The sequence below is a fragment of the Ascaphus truei genome, chromosome 4, assembly GCF_040206685.1.
Source record: "Ascaphus truei isolate aAscTru1 chromosome 4, aAscTru1.hap1, whole genome shotgun sequence".
Lineage (NCBI taxonomy): Eukaryota > Metazoa > Chordata > Amphibia > Anura > Ascaphidae > Ascaphus > Ascaphus truei.
This window is the reverse complement of record NC_134486.1, coordinates 249,242,205-249,263,529: the sequence shown is the minus strand read 5'-3', so window position 1 is coordinate 249,263,529 and position 21,325 is coordinate 249,242,205. Positions and strand designations below refer to the sequence as shown.

At 46.2% G+C, this 21,325-nt stretch overlaps 1 protein-coding gene across 5 annotated transcripts in view; it reads right to left on the bottom strand.

The window, feature by feature from the left end:
• Positions 1-21,325, bottom strand: part of TPD52L1 (TPD52 like 1) — a 95,723-nt gene that overhangs the window by 39,002 nt on the left and 35,396 nt on the right. For all 5 annotated transcript variants that reach the window (XM_075597237.1, XM_075597238.1, XM_075597239.1 and 2 more), the window contains 2 exons: positions 16,309-16,424; positions 10,767-10,915 (listed from right to left, as the gene is read on the bottom strand). In XM_075597237.1, the coding sequence (XP_075453352.1) occupies positions 10,767-10,915; positions 16,309-16,424 (265 nt within the window). The remainder of the gene's footprint in view (positions 1-10,766; positions 10,916-16,308; positions 16,425-21,325) is intronic.

Here is a 21,325-nt window from a genome sequence, read left to right as displayed (position 1 = left end):
GTACGAGTTTGGCAGGTCATCGGAGCTTTCTGAATTGTAACCTTGCCAAATCGTTCGGGAAGTGCTCAAAAAGCTCGATGACTTAGTTATCGAAGATACCTGAATAGGCCCCTTTGTTCTATTCAGCGCACAATGATATCAGTGAAATTAGGAAATAGCCAGAGGAAATCAAACCCTTGTAAGTTTCTGATTATTTGTTAAAAAAAAAGTTTAAAAAATAGGCACCTGCACTAGTTACTCAGATTTGTTCCCTTGGTGCTGCCTATGGTTTACTGTGGTCTTTTGAAACTAACATTACAAATGGTAGGGAAAATATCAAATGACTCAGTGATTTTACCCAATTGCAACTTCAGTACAGGCATACCCCGCTTTAAGTACACTCACTTTAAGTACACTCGCGAGTAAGTACATATCGCCCAATAGGCAAACGGCAGCTCACGCATGCGCCTGTCAGCACGTCCTGAACAACAATACCGGCTCCCTACCTGCACCGCAGCTGTGTGCAAGCGGGGAGACTATAGAGCCTGTTACACATGCGTTATTTACATCAGTTATGCACGTATATGACGATTGCCGTACAGTACATGCATCAATAAGTGGGGAAAAGGTAGTGCTTCACTTTAAGTACATTTTCGCTTTACATACAAGCTCCGGTCCCATTGCGTACGTTAATGCGGGGTATGCCTGTATAAGTTTATTGATCATTGGGGCAAATACCTACAATGATATTCTACAAAAATAATTATACTATAACAAATAGAAAGATAGTGTTTTTCCAAAATAAATTCTATTTTCAATTAAAGCCGCAATCCCCCTCACATGCCTACGGTATATATATATATATGTTTAACTCAGATAATGCCAGAATCTTGCTCTCCGAGTATGTCCTGCGCTTTCAAAAAAATATAAAATGTAGGGTTCAAAAAATGATTGTCTTAATCTCTACCTTCTGAAGTTACCATGGCAACCTTTACACTGCACTGGGCTCTGGGGAGAACTCCATTTTAACCATCTAGAGAATTAATATGTGAGAAGCTTATAATTCCGTAACGGAGAATGAGATTCAAAAAATAAAAAACAGCGTTGGAAAGAGCAAAAAGAGATTTCTTAAAGTCAAATGTAAAAAAAAAAACCCGGTGATCAGCGCGTACTGCTGCTTTATCCTTTTGGGTGCCCCAAGACAGTCACTACGTCATGAGGTCTGGCACTCCAGTGGCCCCATGACATAGAAGCTATGTCCTGCCCCCAGAATGCTTGTTTTTCATCTCAGATCGCTATCTGAAGTGACAAGAAATGTAGAAGCAGCACTCATCCTCTCTTCTCTGGTTAAGGGCTGCCGCGATCACGAGACCGTGCTTCGCCGGAGGGGCCATGGCATTCTGCTGCTGCAGCCCCTCTGGCACTCAGAGGGTTAAAAAGTATAAATCTATAAATTAAATAAGAAACAGTACTATGGATTTGTAATGGGCAATTGGCAGTACTCCATAATGCTTACTTCCATACCATCACTTTACTGTCTCCTAAATCTGTCTCCGGACCTCTCCTGGCTTCCTATTTAATCCTGTATTACTTACAAAATCCCCCTCCTCACTTTTAAGGCTATACACTCCTCTGCCCCTCCTTATATCTCAGCCCTAATGTCTGGATATACACCTGCCCGACTCCTGCGTTCTGCTCATGGATGTCTTCTGTCTACCCCTCTTGAATCTAAAGCCCTCTCCCGCCTTAAACCTTTCTCACTCACTGCCTCACACCTCTGGATTGCCCTTCCCCACATTTACCAGAACGCCCTCCTTCTGTCTCTGCAAATTTTCCCCACTTACCACTTAGATTGTAAGCTCTTTGGGACAGGGACTCCTTTTCCTATTGTTTTATGTCTCAAACGCTTATTTCCATTGTGTTATATTATTATGTCACATGTATTGTAAAGCGCTATGTACAGTACTTGGATTGCACTACTGTATATAAATAAAGATATACATACATACCTGTACCATAAAACCTCCACCACTGATCTTCCCCCGGCCATTTCACTGATCTTGCTATACAGTATAATGACTAACAATGAGGCAGCCAGAAAACAATGCTCACATTAACTAACATTTTGATTATGAGTCCTGTATTTAAAGCTGCAGTTCAAGCAATATCCTGCATGTGTGTTTTTTTAAATAAATCAGTTCTGTAGTAAGAAAAAATACTTTTTAGCATTTTCTATTTAAAAAACAACAACTTTGAAAGACCAATTTTCTTGTATTCTATTTTAACAAGCATGCTTGTTCCTATAGCAACCATTTACATTACCCAGATTTAAAGATGTCGCCAAATTTTGGCGATCAATAGACCTAAAACGAATTGACCGGCAGCTATGCAGTTCTTTAGGTAAGTAGAGATTGCCCACATGAAACTATTGAAGTAAAAAAAAAAAACTTTAAAAAAAAACAAAAAACGGGAGCTTGAACTGCAGCTTTAAATAGCAAATATAGTATGCACAAACATCATAGTAATTAGAAGACCAGTGATCCATTCATTGACCCAATCAATAACACGTGAGCCAGCTTGGGCTCCTGTCACATTAAATCCTAAAAGCAGATCTGCAGCAGTGATCTGGGCCCAGTCTGCATGCACCAAAAGTACAGCATCTGTGTCATCCCAATCATGTATGCTCACTTTCTCTGCCTATCAATGCATTATTAGCCTGAATGATTCAGAAAAGTGGCTTCACATTCAGGTCAATTGCTTTTGCTGATTTTATTCATGCTTAATAATGTGCACATTTGCTTTTATTTGTGGGTAAATTATTTACATGTCTACAAATGCAATTATATCCATCTTGTGACTGTTTAGGAGCATAAGATAGCAACTTTTATGCGGACAGCCCAGGCAGGGGTAGAAGCACATTTAAAGTGGGCACATTTATAAGGGAGAATACTGTAAGCGTTGTACAGGAGTTTCACAGGAGATTGAAAGGGGATTGATCCTTGTATTCCTGATTCAACAATTTGACATCAACTAGGCAACTCTACGGGCAGCCTCGTAACCCTGTATTTAAACTCTATTAAAGGGTTTTTTTTGGTATATACCTTCCCGAAACTACTGCTACTGACCCCAATTCTATTCTTTACTGAGGTCTCATGTCAATGTTAGTTTCTATCGATTACAAACTTTCCCCCTCTTGGCTCACACCCAATGTAATCATACACACTGGACTACTCAAAAGCCTTGCATTATTAGCTGAATGTTGGTGGAGAGCTCTGAAAACCAGCACACCAACCACCACTTATTCTAATGGCAAACATCGCAACTTTGCAGCCTGGGAAAAAAATTAAATGTGTATTTCTATTGTTACTTTCTTTAGCAGGGGATATGGAACTCAACCTAGGGCCTCCCTTTTCACCTCAGTCCCATTCCCCTGATAATGCACCTCTCAAATTACAAAGAGGCCTCTCTGTCTCCCATATAAATATTTGAAACCTGCTGCCCAAACTGGATGAACTAAGGTCATGGTGCTTTTTGCATAAGCCTAAAGCCATAATTCTCACTGAAACGTGGCTAACTCCTAAAACCCTTGATTCATCTATCTCCATTCAAAGATACTCCATTTTTTTTAAAGATAGGTCAAAGAGAGGAGTAGGGGTGTTATTTAATACCAGTTGGTAAAAAAATTGCATCCCCTTCTCTAAGCCCATGCTTATTGCTTTTGTATACGTGATGGTACTTAAGTGTTCCTGCTGGATTCATGTGTATCTTCAGGTCCAAGACTATTAAACTCATATCACTAATTTCTTTGGTCATCCTCAAATTATGTGTTTGTATTTAACACCTGTACAAATTCAAGGAATGTTTCTTTGCTGCCTTTCCACAAAATCCGGATGTCATCGATATAGCGTATAAAAAGGATGACCTGTTCTGAGTATCACTGAATACAGCATGTTTTCTCGCCACTTCAGGAAGGTCATCAACACTATCAAATCAAAAGATAGTACCAGCACTCTCTGTCTCACAGCTACAGATATAAGCAAATACCAGTGTAGGGAATATGAATAATTTAATGACACTAATAATAAACTGAAAATATAGCAACAATAGCCAATACGCCAATGCAAGAATAAATATCACTATAGAGAAAATCAAAAAAATGGGGTAGAGGGGAAAGAAGAAGAAGGGGAAAAAACACAAAAGAAAAGCAAAAAATCACAAAAATGGAAAAAGGAAAGCAAACTAGGGGGGCGACGTTTCGAGGGGTGACCTCTTCATCTGGCCCATTCCCCCTGGTCCCAAAGGGTCCCAGAGGTACTTCCCTAAGCCTTCCCTCCCCACTGTCAAATAATCCCACACTCAGCTAATGATATAAATCGAAAGTCTAAAGAGGGCAAATCACATAAGCAGATATCAAATATCAAACAATAAATGTAAATACAAGAATATTGGGAAAAGTATGCACAGGCGCTCTCGTGACTTGCCACATCTGCAGCTTTCTGTGGAGGACCCTGTCAGTGACATCACCAGCCAGACGATAGGAGCTGTTAATCCTCTCTATTACTTAAAGCAATGAATTCAGCTTGTTCAGTCTCAATCACTCGACAGGGCACCAGGAAGAGGGTTTGCTTATACTTGTTCACTGATTGATATCTGATATCTGCATATGTTCTGTGTCTTTTACAATATTCTTGTATCTACATTCAGTGGTTGATATTTGATATCTGCTTATGTGATTTGCCCTCTTTAGACTTTAGATTTATATCATTAGCTGAGTGTGGGAGTGTGTACTCCAGAGGATATCCTGTTCCAGGAGGGGATATCCTCTCAACAGTCCTTTTGGGAGAACAAACATGGCCACTGCACCTCCACATAGGAGTCTGAAGAGCTGCATCAGCTCCCCCAGAGGTGCGGAGGACTACCCTCCTACATCGTTAAACAAGCTTCAGTGCTTTGGAATAGGGGAACATGCTTTAAATTGGTTTCACTCATACCTATCGGATAGATCCCAATTTGTATCTATCTCGGTCTCTTACTCCACCTGCGGTATCCCACAAGGGGCTCCTACTATTTTTAGTCTTCATTAATGATCTATCTACAGCTTGTAAGGGAGCTTCAGTGCACATGTACAGCATGCAGATGACACAATTTTATATGCATACAGCCCTAGCCTCATTGATCTTGATCCCGTACTTCAAATCTAAAGCTTCCAACGACAGAGCTACAGATCAGAACAAACTCTAACACAATTATAGCCTCTGTTTTCGGTATCTAGAAATTTGGCTTGAGTCCCACTTAACATTCGGCCTGCACATTGATACCCTGACATCCAAAACCTATGCCAAACTAGGTGTGCTTTATAGGAAAAATCCTCCCTAAGGCCGCTGGTCAGAAAGCGTATCGCACAGCAGATGCTATTGCCAATTATAGACTATGGGGACTTGGTATACTGGATGGTACAGCACCCTTAACTCACCTTAGCAAACTAGATACCCTATACAACTCAATATGCCGCTTTATACTACAGCATAATTACAACACACATGACAGCAAAATGCTCCAAGAACTAGATTAGCTATCCGTTGAGTTCAGGCACAAAGTAAGTTATTTCCTATCTTGCCTTTAAATACTTTCCGGGCAAGCTAACCGTCTATCTGAATAAACTCCTCACCCCTACCACACTCAGCACTTATCACCTGAGATCTGACTCCAAAATACTCTTCAGGTTCACGAGGTTCAGCAAGGAATCCAGTCGCTCCTCCTTTTCTTACCGTGAACCTTACGACTGGAACAACCTAACAGAGAGTCTCAAAAACACCTCCACTACAAGTACTTTCAAGATTTCAGCTATCTCTCATGTTAATCTTGTCTACATCTGTTACATACGCCATGAGCCAGATAGAGGGAGGACCAGCAGGGTCATAGGGGCCTCCAAAATGTATTCTAAATGTTATGTGTTCAATATATTTAATCTAATATATTAAACAAATAACCCTGGTGCAAATAAGGGGGGAAGAAGGGAGGGTTGGACTATGTAGAGATAGAGAAAAAGATAGATAAGCGAAAGATAGAGATGAGCGCGTATCAGCTATGTGATGGTCTTTGTCCGTTTAAAAAGTCCGCTCACTAAAAGCCTTAGTCCAGCATTAATTTCAACCAGAATCAATTAGCCAGTCTCCACCTGGCCCAATCAGGTTTAAAAGTGTGCTCCCCAAATGGCATGGGGTTCTCTATCACTGAGGACATTTTCTAGCATAGAAAGGCTGTGATGACAGAGATACCAGGCAACCAGACCCTCTTTTCCAGGATGTAGTGGACACAGGAACCAGCCAGAGGGTACACCCCACGAACACCAACCCAGACCCGTACTGATCTAAAGAGCCCCTGCTTACAGGTACCTCTTTGAGGTTTGGGGTCAGAGGTTGGTAAGAGGTCTAGGCTACCATCCCTTCAGATTGGGACTGGGAAGAAGGAGTTAGGCCTTAAAAAGGGATAGGCTGTTTGTTTGTTTTGTATGCTGATATAAAGCTGTACTATTTAAAGCCGTGGGCTAAATCAAAACCAACATTTATTTTCCCTTAAATACGCCCCCCTAGTTACACCTCTGCACGTCTCCTATTTATTGTCAACAATGTAGTTTATCGGTGTAGTTTAATTGCATTTTTTAACAAAGGAAACTGAGAATAGCGACAGGCATTCTCTTATTACTTACCCATCATCTTATATACTATATTAGTGAAAGCACTGTATGTTTGCCTGCCTGCCTGCATGCATGCCTGCCTGCCTGCTGGATGTCCGGTGTCCCTAGCGGCAATCTCATTGGTCCCTTGGCCCGCCCGCCCCCGCACACCTCTCATTGGCCTCACACACTCACACCACCCCCTTGGCCCGCCCCCCACACCTCTCATTGGCCTGAGGCGGAGTGACGGGCCAAAGGTCCAAAAAAATAAATAACACACACACACACACACACACACACACACACACACCTCTCTCCCCTCTCCAAATCACCTTTTCCCCCTCCCCAGCGGCATCACCTCTTCCCCCTCCCCAGCGGCATCACCTCTTCCCCCTCCCCAGCGGCATCACCTCTTCCCCCTCCCCAGCGGCATCACCTCTTCCCCCTCCCCAGCGGCATCACCTCTTCCCCCTCCCCAGCGGCATCACCTCTTCCCCCTCCCCAGCGGCATCACCTCTTCCCCCTCCCCAGCGGCATCACCTCTTCCCCCTCCCCAGCGGCATCACCTCTTCCCCCTCCCCAGCGGCATCACCTCTTCCCCCTCCCCAGCGGCATCACCTCTCCCCGCTCCAAATCACCTCTCCCCGCTCCAAATCACCTCTCCCCGCTCCAAATCACCTCTCCCCGCTCCAAATCACCTCTCCCCCTCCCCGCTCCAAATCACCTCGCTTCCCGCAGCTGCCACGCGGCGCGTAAGATGGCGGACCCCCTTCCTCCCTCGCGGCGCCGAGTCAGACGGTGGCGGCGCCCGGAAGTACAGGTAGGTGTCGCTCCCCACCTCCGGCGCCAAACGGAACTGAGAAAGGGCGCATCAACTGAGGTGTGTGTGTGTGTGTGTGTGTGTGTGTGTGTGTGTGTGTGTGTGTGTGTGTGTGTGTGTCACTGTCCACTGCCCCCCCCTCCTATCCACTGCCCCCCCTCCTATCCACTGCCCCCCCCTCCTGTCCACTGCCCCCCCCTCCTGTCCACTGCCCCCCCTCCTGTCCACTGCGTCCCCCCTCCTGTCCACTGCGTCCCCCCTCCTGTCCCCCCTCCTGTCCACTGCCCCCCCCTCCTGTCCACTGCCCCCCCCCTCCTGTCCACTGCCCCCCCTCCTGTCCACTGCCCCCCCCTCCTGTCCACTGCCCCCCCCTCCTGTCCACTGCCCCCCCTCCTGTCCACTGCCCCCCCTCCTGTCCACTGCCCCCCCCTCCTGTCCACTGCCCCCCATCTCCTGTCCACTGCCCCCTCCCTCCTGTCCACTGCCCCCCCCTCCTGTCCACTGCCCCCCCCTCCTGTCCACTGCCCCCCCCTCCTGTCCACTGCCCCCCCCTCCTGTCCACTGCCCCCCCCTCCTGTCCACTGCCCCCCCCTCCTGTCCACTGCCCCCCCCTCCTGTCCACTGCCCCCCCCCTCCTGTCCACTGCCCCCCCCTCCTGTCCACTGCCCCCCCCCCTCCTGTCCACTGCCCCCCCCCTCCTGTCCACTGCCCCCTCCCTCCTGTCCACTGCCCCCCCCTCCTGTCCACTGCCCCCCCCTCCTGTCCACTGCCCCCCCCCTCCTGTCCACTGCCCCCCCCCCTCCTGTCCACTGCCCCCCCCCTCCTGTCCACTGCAGGAAATGCAGGGGGAGGAATCCATGCCTTTGAGGCGCCCCCCCCCTCCCTTTGACGCCCCCCCCTCCCTTTGACGCCCCCCCTCCCTTTGACGCCCCCCCCTCCCTTTGACGCCCCCCCCCCTCCCTTTGACGCCCCCCCCCCTCCCTTTGACGCCCCCCCCCTCCCTTTGACGCCCCCCCCTCCCTTTGACGCCCCCCCCCTCCCTTTGACGCCCCCCCCTCCCTTTGACGCCCCCCCCCTCCCTTTGACGCCCCCCCCTCCCTTTGACGCCCCCCCCCTCCCTTTGACGCCCCCCCCTCCCTTTGACGCCCCCCCCCTCCCTTTGACGCCCCCCCCTCCCTTTGACGCCCCCCCCCCTCCCTTTGACGCCCCCCCCCTCCCTTTGACGCCCCCCCCCCCTCCCTTTGACGCCCCCCCCCTCCCTTTGACGCCCCCCCCTCCCTTTGACGCCCCCCCCTGCCTTTGACGCCCCCCCCTGCCTTTGACGCCCCGCGCGCACACACTGACTGACTGCCGCACGCACGCACACACTGACTGACGCGCACACAAAGCCTGACTGACGCACGCACACACTGACTGAGGCACACACTGACTGTGTGTGCGTCAGTCAGTCTGTGTGTGTTTGTGTTTCTGCCTCAGACTCACTGACGCACGAGCAAACACACAGTGACTGACGCACACACGCTACATGAAGCTGTAAAGGAGGGAGGGAGGGGGGGGACTGGATTGATGTGAATGGGGAACAAACAGAGAGAGGGGGGAGGAGAGAGAGGAACGGGAACATTACATCCCGGGCAACGCCGGGTCTCTCAGCTAGTACTATGTATAGTGAGTAAGTGTTTTAATCGTGAAAAAATGTGACTTCTATTTTTTTTATGTGTCTTTACGTGCCAGACCCTCTAGGAATCAGAATAACCCATTTTCAACATGCCGTTCGTCTATGTGTCTCTATCCATGATAACCGTTCAAATTGACCGATTCACTTAACATTTGGTATGGGGCTTCTTATTCCCAGGGTAATGGACTAGTTCGAACTTGAGCCTGATCATCTCCCGCGAAGTGCCCCAAACACCCCCCTCAAATCGTATTTTTTATAATATTGTACCTTACAAACACGTTATTTGATCTTAACCAAACTTGGTGCATATATTTGACATAATATTTAGAATTTCTCTGCAACAAGTGTGACATTTTTTTGTATTTTCAATGGTTTTAGAGTTACAGTCCAGCGTCCCCCCACTACTGCGCGTCGAGCTACGGTTTGCACGTGCTCCCCGCGTGTGTGAGTGATATCCGTGGATATGAGCGGGTGGTGTTAGTGATGTGTTTTTGTTTTGCTGCAATGCATTCAGACGTATAACCTAATAACATTTTATAAATGCTCGCAACACGTGCGGTATTCGAGTGCGACACTGCTGACTAGGGCGATAGGCAGTCTGGAGTTACTCTACTACTAGTTACGTAGGCTACACTTCGACTGTGTACCTGCAAAAGTGAACCAGAGAAACCATCGGCCGTCACTGGTGACAAGAAGTCGGTGTTATTCATGACTCATACATCAACACACCCAGAAACTCCTCAGTAAGATTGTATACCAACCCGGCTGCTTTATTTTACCATTTACAGACGTTTACAATTTACATTGTGCTTGTGAGCTGTGGAGCGTGCATCGATAACACGTTTATTCATTAACTGTTTATGATTCCCTCATTTAATAATACTTAATCTGATTTTTTAAATGTTTTATTCATATATTTGTATGGCTTTCAGAGTGGAGTGGGGCTCCACATTTGTGACTGGACCAGGCCCCATCTCACCTCTCTAAGGCCCTGTTTATGCCCATAATTATATTATCTCTAACGGTCCATTAAATGTCAGTAAATTGAATGTATAACCTCTGTTTATTTAGTGTAACCATGTACTATATTCTCATCATAACTCTGTGCCCAGGATATACCTGTATTTGAAAACGAGAAGTAACCCTCAGTGTATTACTTCCTGGTAAAACATTTTATAAATAAATAATAAATCTTTTTTTTTTTTTTAATCTTACCTGAACCTAGCAAATCCTGTGGAGCAAGGACATCTTATTGCTACTACCAGGAACCTTTCTAGTTCAGGAGAAGCGGTTTGCAGCCAATGGATTGGGGTAGACCCAGTGAAACAAACTGGATGCCTGCCACACCAACGCAATGCTCATCCATTGGCTTGCTAGTACTAATGACACCGCTGACAGCCATTTTTATTTCCTAGTCCAGCATGAAAATAATTCTGCTATGGTGGAGCCTCCTCACCCTGGTCTACGTAACAAAAAAATCGAATTAAATTCAAATAGGGATCACAAAACATTACAAAACAAGTCCCTCATGAAGGAGTTAAAGGGTGAGTGATGGTTGGTGTATTCATGCTTGGGGACTGAAATTAGCCTGTACCATGCCTGAGCTGTGTACTCACGCGGAGTGAGTCTGTACGTCGTGCCAGCTGCGGCTGAAGTTCTGCTTCAAATCATTCATCACGCTGACACCCAGCTTATGCTTTATCTCTACCAGGTGCTTTTCCTTGGCTGCTAACACTTGACGCAGAGTTGCAATTTCATCCTCCAGCTGTGGGGGGAGGAAAAAAAGAAAATTCGGTCAAAAAGGGAACAAAATTCAATAGTAAGTCTTTGGGTGAACCTAAACATTGCTGCAAAGTCGTTTGTGATGAAATGGACAGCAGGACTCCTAAACTAAAAGTGAAGCCCTGACCTGCTGCTGCTTATGTAATTTATATGTGCCAATGTTGTATCCAGTGATGTATTGCTTTTATTGGCAGGCTGTGGACACTCAGGGGCTAACCTGGAAATTATCTGTCAAAGGAGCTATTCTCACGGGGTAATTCCATTGTATGCCAGGGAAAAGAAAACCATTATATGGACCTGCTATCTGTGTGTTTGTTGTGTGACCATTGTTGGGGAACTGAGATGGGGTCGACCCCCTGCTGGGGCAGATGGGATTGCAAAACTGGAGCATTGTCCTACACCAGCAGCTCAGAGGCAAGCTCTGTGGGGAACCCTAGGTTCCGCCCCCATACGTTATTAGCCCACCACTGACTGGCTTCACCATGGTGTTTCCATTTTGTGAATGGGAATTCCAGTGAATATAACCAGGCCAGACCTGATGGACTGGTGAGAGCTGGTGGGGTGACCGTTTGAGAGCCCATGTGTGGAGACTTGATTGGTGACTCTACGTTGATGAGACTTGGGTGTGAGTTTCTGCAGAGAAAGACCCCCGTGGATTGTACCAGCGTGTCTGAGGCCACCATCATGCTCTCTCAGGAGGAGAGTTACCTGGAGCGCTAAGCCTCGTAAGCCTCCAGGAAGGATCAAGTGACTTGGTGCACCCAGCTTAGGCAGGTGACTCTCCCCACCACACAAGGCGGAGTAGGCAGGAGGCTACTATCCACAGTAACCCCTGTCCCCCTGGAAGTCTGAGGAAGTAGCCAATGGATTGCTTGTTATTCTGGGACAGTGTTGGTGTCAGTAAGGGAGGCTCGCAGCTGGGGAGAGCCGGGGCCTGGTGGCAACAGACCATCCACAAGGTAGGTATGTTTGTTTGGGGTTTTTCTTTAATTCAGTATTTGGGGTGGGGGGTTCAGAGCAGATCTCCCACGTGCATCTCATCGCTCCAAGCTTAAATCTTCCCGCAGGGCTCTCCCCCTCCGGGCAGCTCCAATGTTCCACTGCTAGAGTGGAAGGGCCCACATAAGTAGACTGGAACCCCAACCAGCCGCAAGTTGCTGGGTCACAGTTCCACATCACTACTTGTTTTAGGTGGGCCGCATGGTAGTACTTAATGATGGGACGCCCATGCCCCCGCCTGACCTCAGTGCTAGCATCACCGATCTCGCCACCCGTGGTCTTTTATTCTTCCAAATACTCTCTTTCCACGTTCCCTTCTATTCTTGCCCCGATAGTAAACAATCCTAGGTTCCCGCCGAGTTGTTCCCCAAAATATGCGGAGCAACTCAGGAAATTGGACATTTTGGCAGAGAAAGATCTTATAGAAGGGGGGGGGGGGAGATCCTCTCCTATCAGGAACTAAGACAGAAACCCCAAAAGCAGGAACTTTTAATCTTCAGCTACCTCCAGATTCGACATTTCCTACAAACATTCTCACAGAACGCAACATTTTCATCCCTTTCGAAATTTGAACAATTATGTATGGAGGGCTGCTACAAGAGGGGTTTGATCTCGGGAATATATACGGAGACAGCATCTCATGCAACATCCCAACCCCATAACTATATGCTGAAGTGGGCTGAAGACCTCAGTATAGAAATAGATAACGACGACTGGAGGGATATCTGGGAATCAGCAGCTAAAACATCAATTTGTACTGTCACAAAAGAAAACATATACAAAATCCTATTTCAATGGTACCTAACCCCGAGTAGGCTGAGCCAGATCTTCCCAGGAATGCCAGATCTTTGCTGGAGAGGATGTGGTATGAGAGAGGACATGGTCCACATTTGGTGGGCATGCCCACGTATACAGAAAATCTGGACCATGATCCACAATCTGATATTTGGATGTACAGTACAGAACTGAGGATTCAGTTGGACCCCTTGACCTACATGTTAGCTAAACCGGTAGACGAACTACAGGCACCTGTAGGCAAATTAATCTCATTTATACGCACAGCGGCTCGCTGCTCTATAGCAGCTGCGTGGAAAGATATAAACCCCCCATCTAGGCACACAGAAAGCCAAAGAGTCAATAATGTCAAGCTGATGGAAAGACTGTTGGCTCAACTAAACCAATCAATAGATCGATTTGACAAGATATGGGAACCATGGTCCCCAGAGTAGAAATTTACTAAAATAAAGAAAAAATAAATAAGACAGGTGCCAAAATGAAGAGGTAGAAAAAAGACAGCAGAATAGATTAAGCGGCAAATTCATACAGTATCTTGACCAGGAAGGTAAGCTGGTTGCTCCCCACTCCCCACTCAACCCCTCCCCTTCCCCCTCTTTCCTCCCTCTTCCTTCTCTCTTTCCCTTCCCTATCCTATAGGTTCAGTTAATAAAAAACGAAAGGTTTATTTACAAAGTTATTATTATAAAACCACTGTCTTACGTTTATCAAGCTTACATACAAAGAGAACTCAAGGATATAGCCAGGCACAAACTATGTCTACTTTAGTCATTGTTTAAAACACTACTAAGTGCTTTTGTATGTCTTGCATCTTGAAGATTTTTGACCAAAGTGGTATGAATGTAATATGTTACAACCTTATAAAAAAGATTGACAAAAAAAAAAAAGAAGTTCGGAGCACATCACATAACTGATGTGATGTGGAAAATAAACCCCTGAAGGGTTGTTAAAGCCTTAAATATATTGTTTGGACTCTTTCTGACCCTACCGTGAGGCCGTCCTGCCACAATATTATTGAATCACCGAACACAGAGAAAATAGTGTAAAAAATGATGTATTCACATAAAATAAAGTACAGCCCTCTGTACTTACATATAAAATAGCATTGGCGGCCAATAATGGATCGCAGTTAAAGCGTGGACTGTGCATTGCCGCGAATCCTTCTCTCACGTGTTTCTTTACATCCGCATCCTCAGCCAACTGCTGATAGGTCCTTATAGGTCCTGACACTGCTTCCACGTCCTACGGCTGCTGTCTAGCTCCAAAAAGCTCACGGATAATCTTCAACGCGTTTCGCAATTGAAATGCTTCGTCAGGAGACTGTGCGCACCCCCATGAGAGAGAGGCCCGGCAAGCGCCGGCATCAAAAGCTTGTCGTAGGGCAGTGTTGGTGTCAGTAAGGGAGGCTTGCAGCTGGGGAGAGCCGGGGTCTGGTGGCAACACCAGCCGGCTGGGCCCCCCGCAGCCACCGGGCCCAGCAAATGGCCTGAGACCATCTCCAAGGTAGGTATGTTTGTATTTGTTTGGGTTTTTTTTTTACCTTTATTTAACATTTACATTGTGTCCAGCAGTACCAGAGTGCCACCAGACCTCTGGCACTTTCACGTAATATGATCGCTCCAGTAGTGGTCGCAAAATGTTTCTAGTGCCTAGATATCAATAGTGGAGGGGGCTCCACATTAGTTTGGATCTGCCCCAAGCAGGTGCCCATGCTGTACCTAGCTCGTCACAAGGACAATGTAAAGGTTAACCCACAGATGCGCAAAGTTTCCTTCATGTGCCCCCATGTCTCTTCATCACTTAAGCAGGCGCCCCCTGCAAGGCTCCGGTGTCAAGTTACGTCACGTTGCCATGGCAACATGATGTGCCGTGACCCTGCGGTGTCTTTTGACGCTGGGTTGCCATGGAGACGTGTCGCTGGAAGGCAAGGTTAGTAAAGTTACTGAGGCCTCGCACGATCCCCGGCCTTTATTTTAAAAGCCTTCAGGGAAGCGCGGGGCCTCTGTAACAGATGCGCCCCCCCAGAAAATCTCACGCCCCCCACTTTGCGCACCCTTGGGTTAACTTATTAAACATGCCACTGCCCATAATTCACGTCAGCCCTAGAAGGGGCCATCGCTTTAAAAGGCCTGTTTTTTGGGGGCGTTATTTAATATGGGGTAGGAACGGACCACAACACAGCTGTGCAGTTGGACTCTGGTAATGCCTATAGGAATGTTCCCACCATGTATGCTTGGTTACAGGCTGGCATGGTAAATTGTATTAATAAAATAAAATAAGGTTTGTCTCTCTGGTTTTATGGGAAATAAATGCTGTCTTTTTCACACATTTTTGTGTCTGTGTAGTGTATGGGTTCTGGGGGCGCTGGGCAAGATGTAAGGACATCTACAGAAACACCAGGCAATGAGTGGTGATTAGTGTCACTTACATGCTTACCCCATATGTGTGTGGGTGTGAGTGACAGGGGTTAACAACAACTGACCTCCCTGTTGTTTTACTCACTGCAGGGCACTATAAAAGAGCATTCACAACCCTAAAATCCCAATTAAACTGCCACCACCAGGATTAATTTAAGTGTTAACACCTCGGAAGGACTTGCCCCCCCGGATCATAGTTATTTTGCCCATTGCTGTACTGTTTGTGTTGGGGGGGGGGAGAAGGGGGGTGTATTTATTTTTTTGCCACAGGATTGGTACCGCATGCCAGCGGGGACCCGTGGGAACCACCTGAGGGCCCCCAGAAACCCGCGGGACCACCTGAGGACCCCCGGACAAACACAGGGACCACCCGAGGGCCCCCAGACACCCACGGGGACCACCTGAGGACCCCCCAAACACCCACAGGGACCACCTGAGGACCCCCGGACACCCGCAGGGACCATTCGAAGGCCCCCAGACATGCGCGGGGACAACTAAAGGGCCCCCAGACACCTGCTGGAACCACCCGAGGGCCCCATGACACTGGCGGGAGCACCCGAGGGCCCCCAAACACCAACACGGACCATCTGAGGACACCCGCAGCCTCTGCTATCAATCATGTGGGGGAATAGGAGGGGGGTATTAGTGTGCATTGTGGGTAGCGGGGGTGGGTGAAGGGGGTATTTGGCCCTTGGTGTGTAGCGGAGGGGTTAAACCCCTTCATTGCCTTAGCAGTTAGCCGCTAAGATAATGAAGTAGCCTGTAAATGCATTTTTATTGCATGGGGTTCATGCCGGGAGTCTCCGGTGCTGATATTAATGGGTATCAAGACAATGCAGAAAAAAAGCATTTTTTTTCTAAGTCCTGTCTCGGCGTCTCTCAGCAGCTTCTCACCAGCCTCACGCCATCTTTTCGTGGTGTGGGGATGACCTGCAACGTCATTTGACGCCGAGCCATTGGGAGAGGGGGTGCGAACGCTGCGGCTCCCAGGAAGGGGGGTCGCAGCTCAAGAAGTTTGTGCACCGCTGCTGTAGAGTATGATCAGTAAACAAACATGTGAGATCCCAGTATCTGCTCTGTCAGTGATCCAGGCAGAGAAGTGGCTCGGAGTTTTCCTTTGTCAAAAAACAACTATGAGGACATGCACAAAATAGCAGAGCATTACCTTTGCCAACTCAGTTTTAAGTTCTTCTTTCTCTTCCTCAGATATTATCTCGGTGTAATCAATGTCTCCTGCCAAATCGTCATCAGTTTCCTGGAGTGGCTGAGTTTCCAAGCGATCTTTAAAGAAAGGAGTCACAAGATAAACTTTCAGAAACATAATAAACATGTACAATGTCCCCTTCCCACCCATAAAACAGACCTTATTAAAGTTATTCTTCTGGATAAAACCAGAAACTATTGTATTTATTTTTTCTTGCACTTTGTTTTAGATTTTTGTGCACTATATGTATCAGGGCACTGCATCTTAGCGCACACCAAGCACATGTAGTGCTTCTAAATTGTAACCCCCTTAGGCACTGTACTGTATACATGTCACACATGTACAAAGGACACATACAAAGGACAGTATACAATTGGTAGTATAAAACATGCGGATAGGGTTTACCTTGACATGGTTGCATGCTTGATATGTTTTATCCAAAAGATTGAAATAAATTAGCCATACTTATGAGACTAAAAACATATAGACATTAATTAAATAATTTGTCATTGGATGTGCATTTGGGGCTTCTTTGTTTACTGCTGTATATTTAAAGTCACTTTCCCAGCAGCACTCCAGCTGGCACAATTAAATATATATATAAATATAGAATACTTATTAATATATGGGTTTTGAGCTTACTAACGTTGTGTATGTCTAATGGTAAATTGTTTGGGTCAGGGGCGGAACTAGTCATTAGTGGGCCCCAGTGCAAGATGAAGAGGAAAAAAACCCTTACCCCAGGGCCCTACCTGTGAAGCGCGGCCTAGACGCGTTGGCAATGGAAGAAGCCCACCAAGGTGGTGATTGCGGAAGTTGGGCCCGTCTTCCGTTGAAGCCTAGCTTCCATTGTAAGACCACCAGGGTGGGCTCCCTCCACCGTCGGGTAAGGATATACACCACAGTTAGAGCCTGGGGAGTGGGCGTGAAGAAAAGGAGACCTTTAGAAATACCAGAACTCTGTTCCAGCTCTTAAAATAAGTGCCAAAACAGTATTCTGGCACGTGGGAAGGTGGGCCCCTAAAGATGGTGATCTCTGGTGCAGGCAAAACAGCACCTATGGTAGTTCCACCACTGGTTTGGGAGGTATATGGCCCCTCCTCTTAGTTTAAGATCACCCATCCTACCCATATTTAATCAGCAGGTCCAAGCACACACATGGAAAAGCAGTAGATCATTGAGAAATGTTTTCCCCCAAAAGAAAGGTGGTACGAACCTTTGCTTCAGCAATAAGCATGGGGAGAATATATATATATATATATATATATATATATATATATATATATATATATATATATATATATATATATATATACACACATACACATACATATTTTAGATTAGGGCACTTCTGGATTTTAACCAGTTTTAACTGCACTGTAGCCTCACACACAGCACATACAGTGCAGTGGTCCTAAATGTTAACCCCCTAGGCACTGCAGACATGTCACACAACCCATGCTATTGTTATTGTTTGTTTTCCTCTTTTCTCTTTGCAGTGGAGGAAATACTAAGCTCACAGTATAACATTGGTAGTATGAGACCTGGTGATAGGGGTTGCAGGTCTGACAAGTTTTTGCCAAAAGATTATACTAAATGACCCATATTTATAGGAGGAAAAAACATAGAAATGAATTCAATAATTTCACATATTGGATGTGCATTGGGACTTATTTGTTCACTATTTCAGTGGCCATAACAGTTCTTGAGAAGTGTAGATATAGTACGGGCTGTGATGCCTTGAATGGACAGAGGTTATAACTTACATGTACAGTATATCACTTCTCCAGATGTGCTGTCCATGCACCAGAAACGGCTTAAAAGTTCATGTATTATTGCTAACCCCCAGTTAAACATTAACTTGCCTGCTATTATCCAATTATAGACTATTACGATTATCCTATTATAATCACTAGAACCATTGGCAGAGACATGTTCAAGGTGTTACATTTTGGTAAATGATGCACTGTTAAAGCTTGGCCTGTAAGAAGGTTCAAATCATTTTTCAAAGTTTGTTGAGAGTTCCCTAACCTGAAATATGGGAAGCATTTACTGCCAACAAGGGGATAATGGGATTGGAAAAAAACCCTCGCTCAGCTATGGTACAGGCGCATGTAAGGGTGCGGTGCACAGCTGGGACACAATTGATATGAGACTCACAGAAAGAAAAGTTCCCAGACTAAGCGGCACTCCAACTCCTGTGTGGTTATATTAGTAGACACATAAAACTCAATTTTTATTGGGCATATATCAAAGAAATATATCAAGAAACTCGTCCCTAAAAACCTGCTACAAAGTGTTAATTGATATGCGCCCCTTTTGCACCTGTCATGTACTAGTGACTGAGATACAAATCACTGTTGATGGTATGCTAATTTCCCTACCTTGTTGCGCACCTTTCCCCAGCGGTGCGCGACAGGTTTTCAGGGAGGCAGGGGAACTTGAAATTAGCATCCGCGACAGAGGCGTGGCCACGCCCCCGCCGGCGGTTCAGCCAATAAGGGCGAACCCGCCGTGGGACGTCATGGCCACGCCCCCGCAAACCTACAGGCACGCCCCCCCCGTCGCAAACCTTCCCTCTCCCCTCAGACAGCCTATCGCTGTGCAGCGCTGTGCACACGCCGCCCCCCCCGCCGGGGCCGCGTGCCACAGTGAAGACTGGGGACTCAGCCATAGGCCTCGGACATAGTGGCGCGCACCTGTACGAGAAGTGATCCGTGGCCTGTAGGATTTAATGACGTGCACAAAAGGGAGACGTGGTGGAGGCAGGGCTGTGACATCACGTGAGCGTTCTGCCCTCATTGGCTGAACCGCGAAAAATCAGTCGCGCTGTCACGCTTCATCGCACGCGGTCGTGCACTCTATGGCCTGCCTCATTGAGGTACGGCCTTTTGTTCACGCCATGCGCGAAGTCGCATGGACTATGGATGCGCCCTTAATGTCTATAGTGTATTATATGATTAGACAGTAGCATGTCATTCAGGTAACGTAGTCACAAACAGTGTGTCTCATGGAGCAGTTAAGTAATAGAATAAGCAGGCAGGGGTAATAGTAACAAACGTCAGGGCTGCAGACAGATTTCCCAGGGCCCAGGACTAGAGTTACGTCCGGGCCCCTGCCACGTCGCCCCCCCCCCCCGGTCGCGCTACCCCCCCGTGTCTGCGGTCTTGCGAGCCCCCCCTCATTTCACACCTCTCAAGCCTCCACTATTTCCCCCCTCTTCCCATGTATTTCTCTCGCCTCCGTCTCGCTCCCTCTTCCTCACTCACCCCCTCTCACTCTCCCCCCTCCAATTACCCAGCTCTCTCTCAATCCCCCCCGCCTCGCATGTATTTCTCTCCCCTTACTTCCTCTTTTCCTCACCTCAATCCCTCCCTCAACCCCTCGCTCCTCTCACTCGCCCCCACCTTCAATCAATTACCCTACTCTCACCCAATCCCCCACACAAAATACATACCAAAAAACCTCACCCGCCTAAATACATACAAACCCCCCACACCCCAAATACATACCAAAAAAATACAAATACATATAATCCCCCTCAATACATATAAAAATACACCCACACCCCATAATACATATACAAATACCCCACCCGCAATACATATAAAAATACACCCACCACCCCAATACATATAAAAATACCCCCACCCCCAATACATATAAAAATACCTCCCAATACATACAAAAATACCAATACATATAAAAATATACCTCCCAATACATAAAAAATACACCCAATCCATATAAAAATACACCCCCCAATACATATAAAACACCCACCATAATATAAATAAAAATACAACCACCCACCCACCAATACATATAAAAATACACCCCCCATACATATAAAAATACCCCACCCCCAATACATATTAAAATACAACCACCCCCCAATACATATAAAAATAGACACCCAATATATATAAAAATACACCCACACCCCAATACATATAAAAATACACCCACCCCCCTAATACATATACAAATACCCCCAATACATATAAAAATACCCCCCCCAAATACATATATAAATACCCTGCCAATACGTATAAAAATACTCCCCCCAAATACATATATAAATACCCCCCCCCAATACATTACCTCCACTGTGTCTCTATAGATAAAGCATTAAATGAGACTTCAAAAACAGAGGATGACATTACCGTATCTTTAGGATGATTTATAAGAGAATCTGTGTCATTTCTTCCCTGTGTTTTTAGTAAAAACTCAAAGGAAAGCACTTACTCCTCATTAAAACGCAAACAGCAGGGCAGGGATATTTATTCTTTGTTTAACTATTGGGTTTGGAATTCAAAATGTAATAATTAAACAACAGGTACTATATAGAATCAAATCTATCTGCCAGTAAAAAAATAAATCCCATAAATATAACAGCAACATTTACATGTTGCCAGATCATTGAACATTGAAGAATTGTATTTCAGTACCAACTTACTAACTATCTCAGTTTTTAATCATAAATAGCAATGTCTGAAAAATGACAGTATGAGCTTTATTCGGCAACCCTTCTGAAGCAACTCAAAATTACCTAACAAGGTTAAAGGTTGCTAATGAACGTCTATCATCCTTATTTGTTGTACAGTATGACACTTTGGGGCACCCAATCTGATACTACAGCACCTCTCATTCAACTCAATGGGAGTTAACGCCGGATCAGGAGCACTAATTCATACTGGGGCTTTATAAATGTGACCCTTCGAAAATATAGTCCAAAGTATAATAAAAAGTCATTATCCCTCACACTTGGACTCGGATGGTGATACTCTATTCAAGATGGTGCTTGTGACATGGTCCTCCTTTACTATCTGCAGGAAGCCTCCAAAGCAAACAGATACTATAGCACAGGCCTGCCCAACTCATAAAGTGAGAAGGGCCGAACTGCTCCAAGGAAAAAATTTTTAGGCCGCACGCGTTAAATCATCATCATCATCATCATCATCATCATCATCATCAT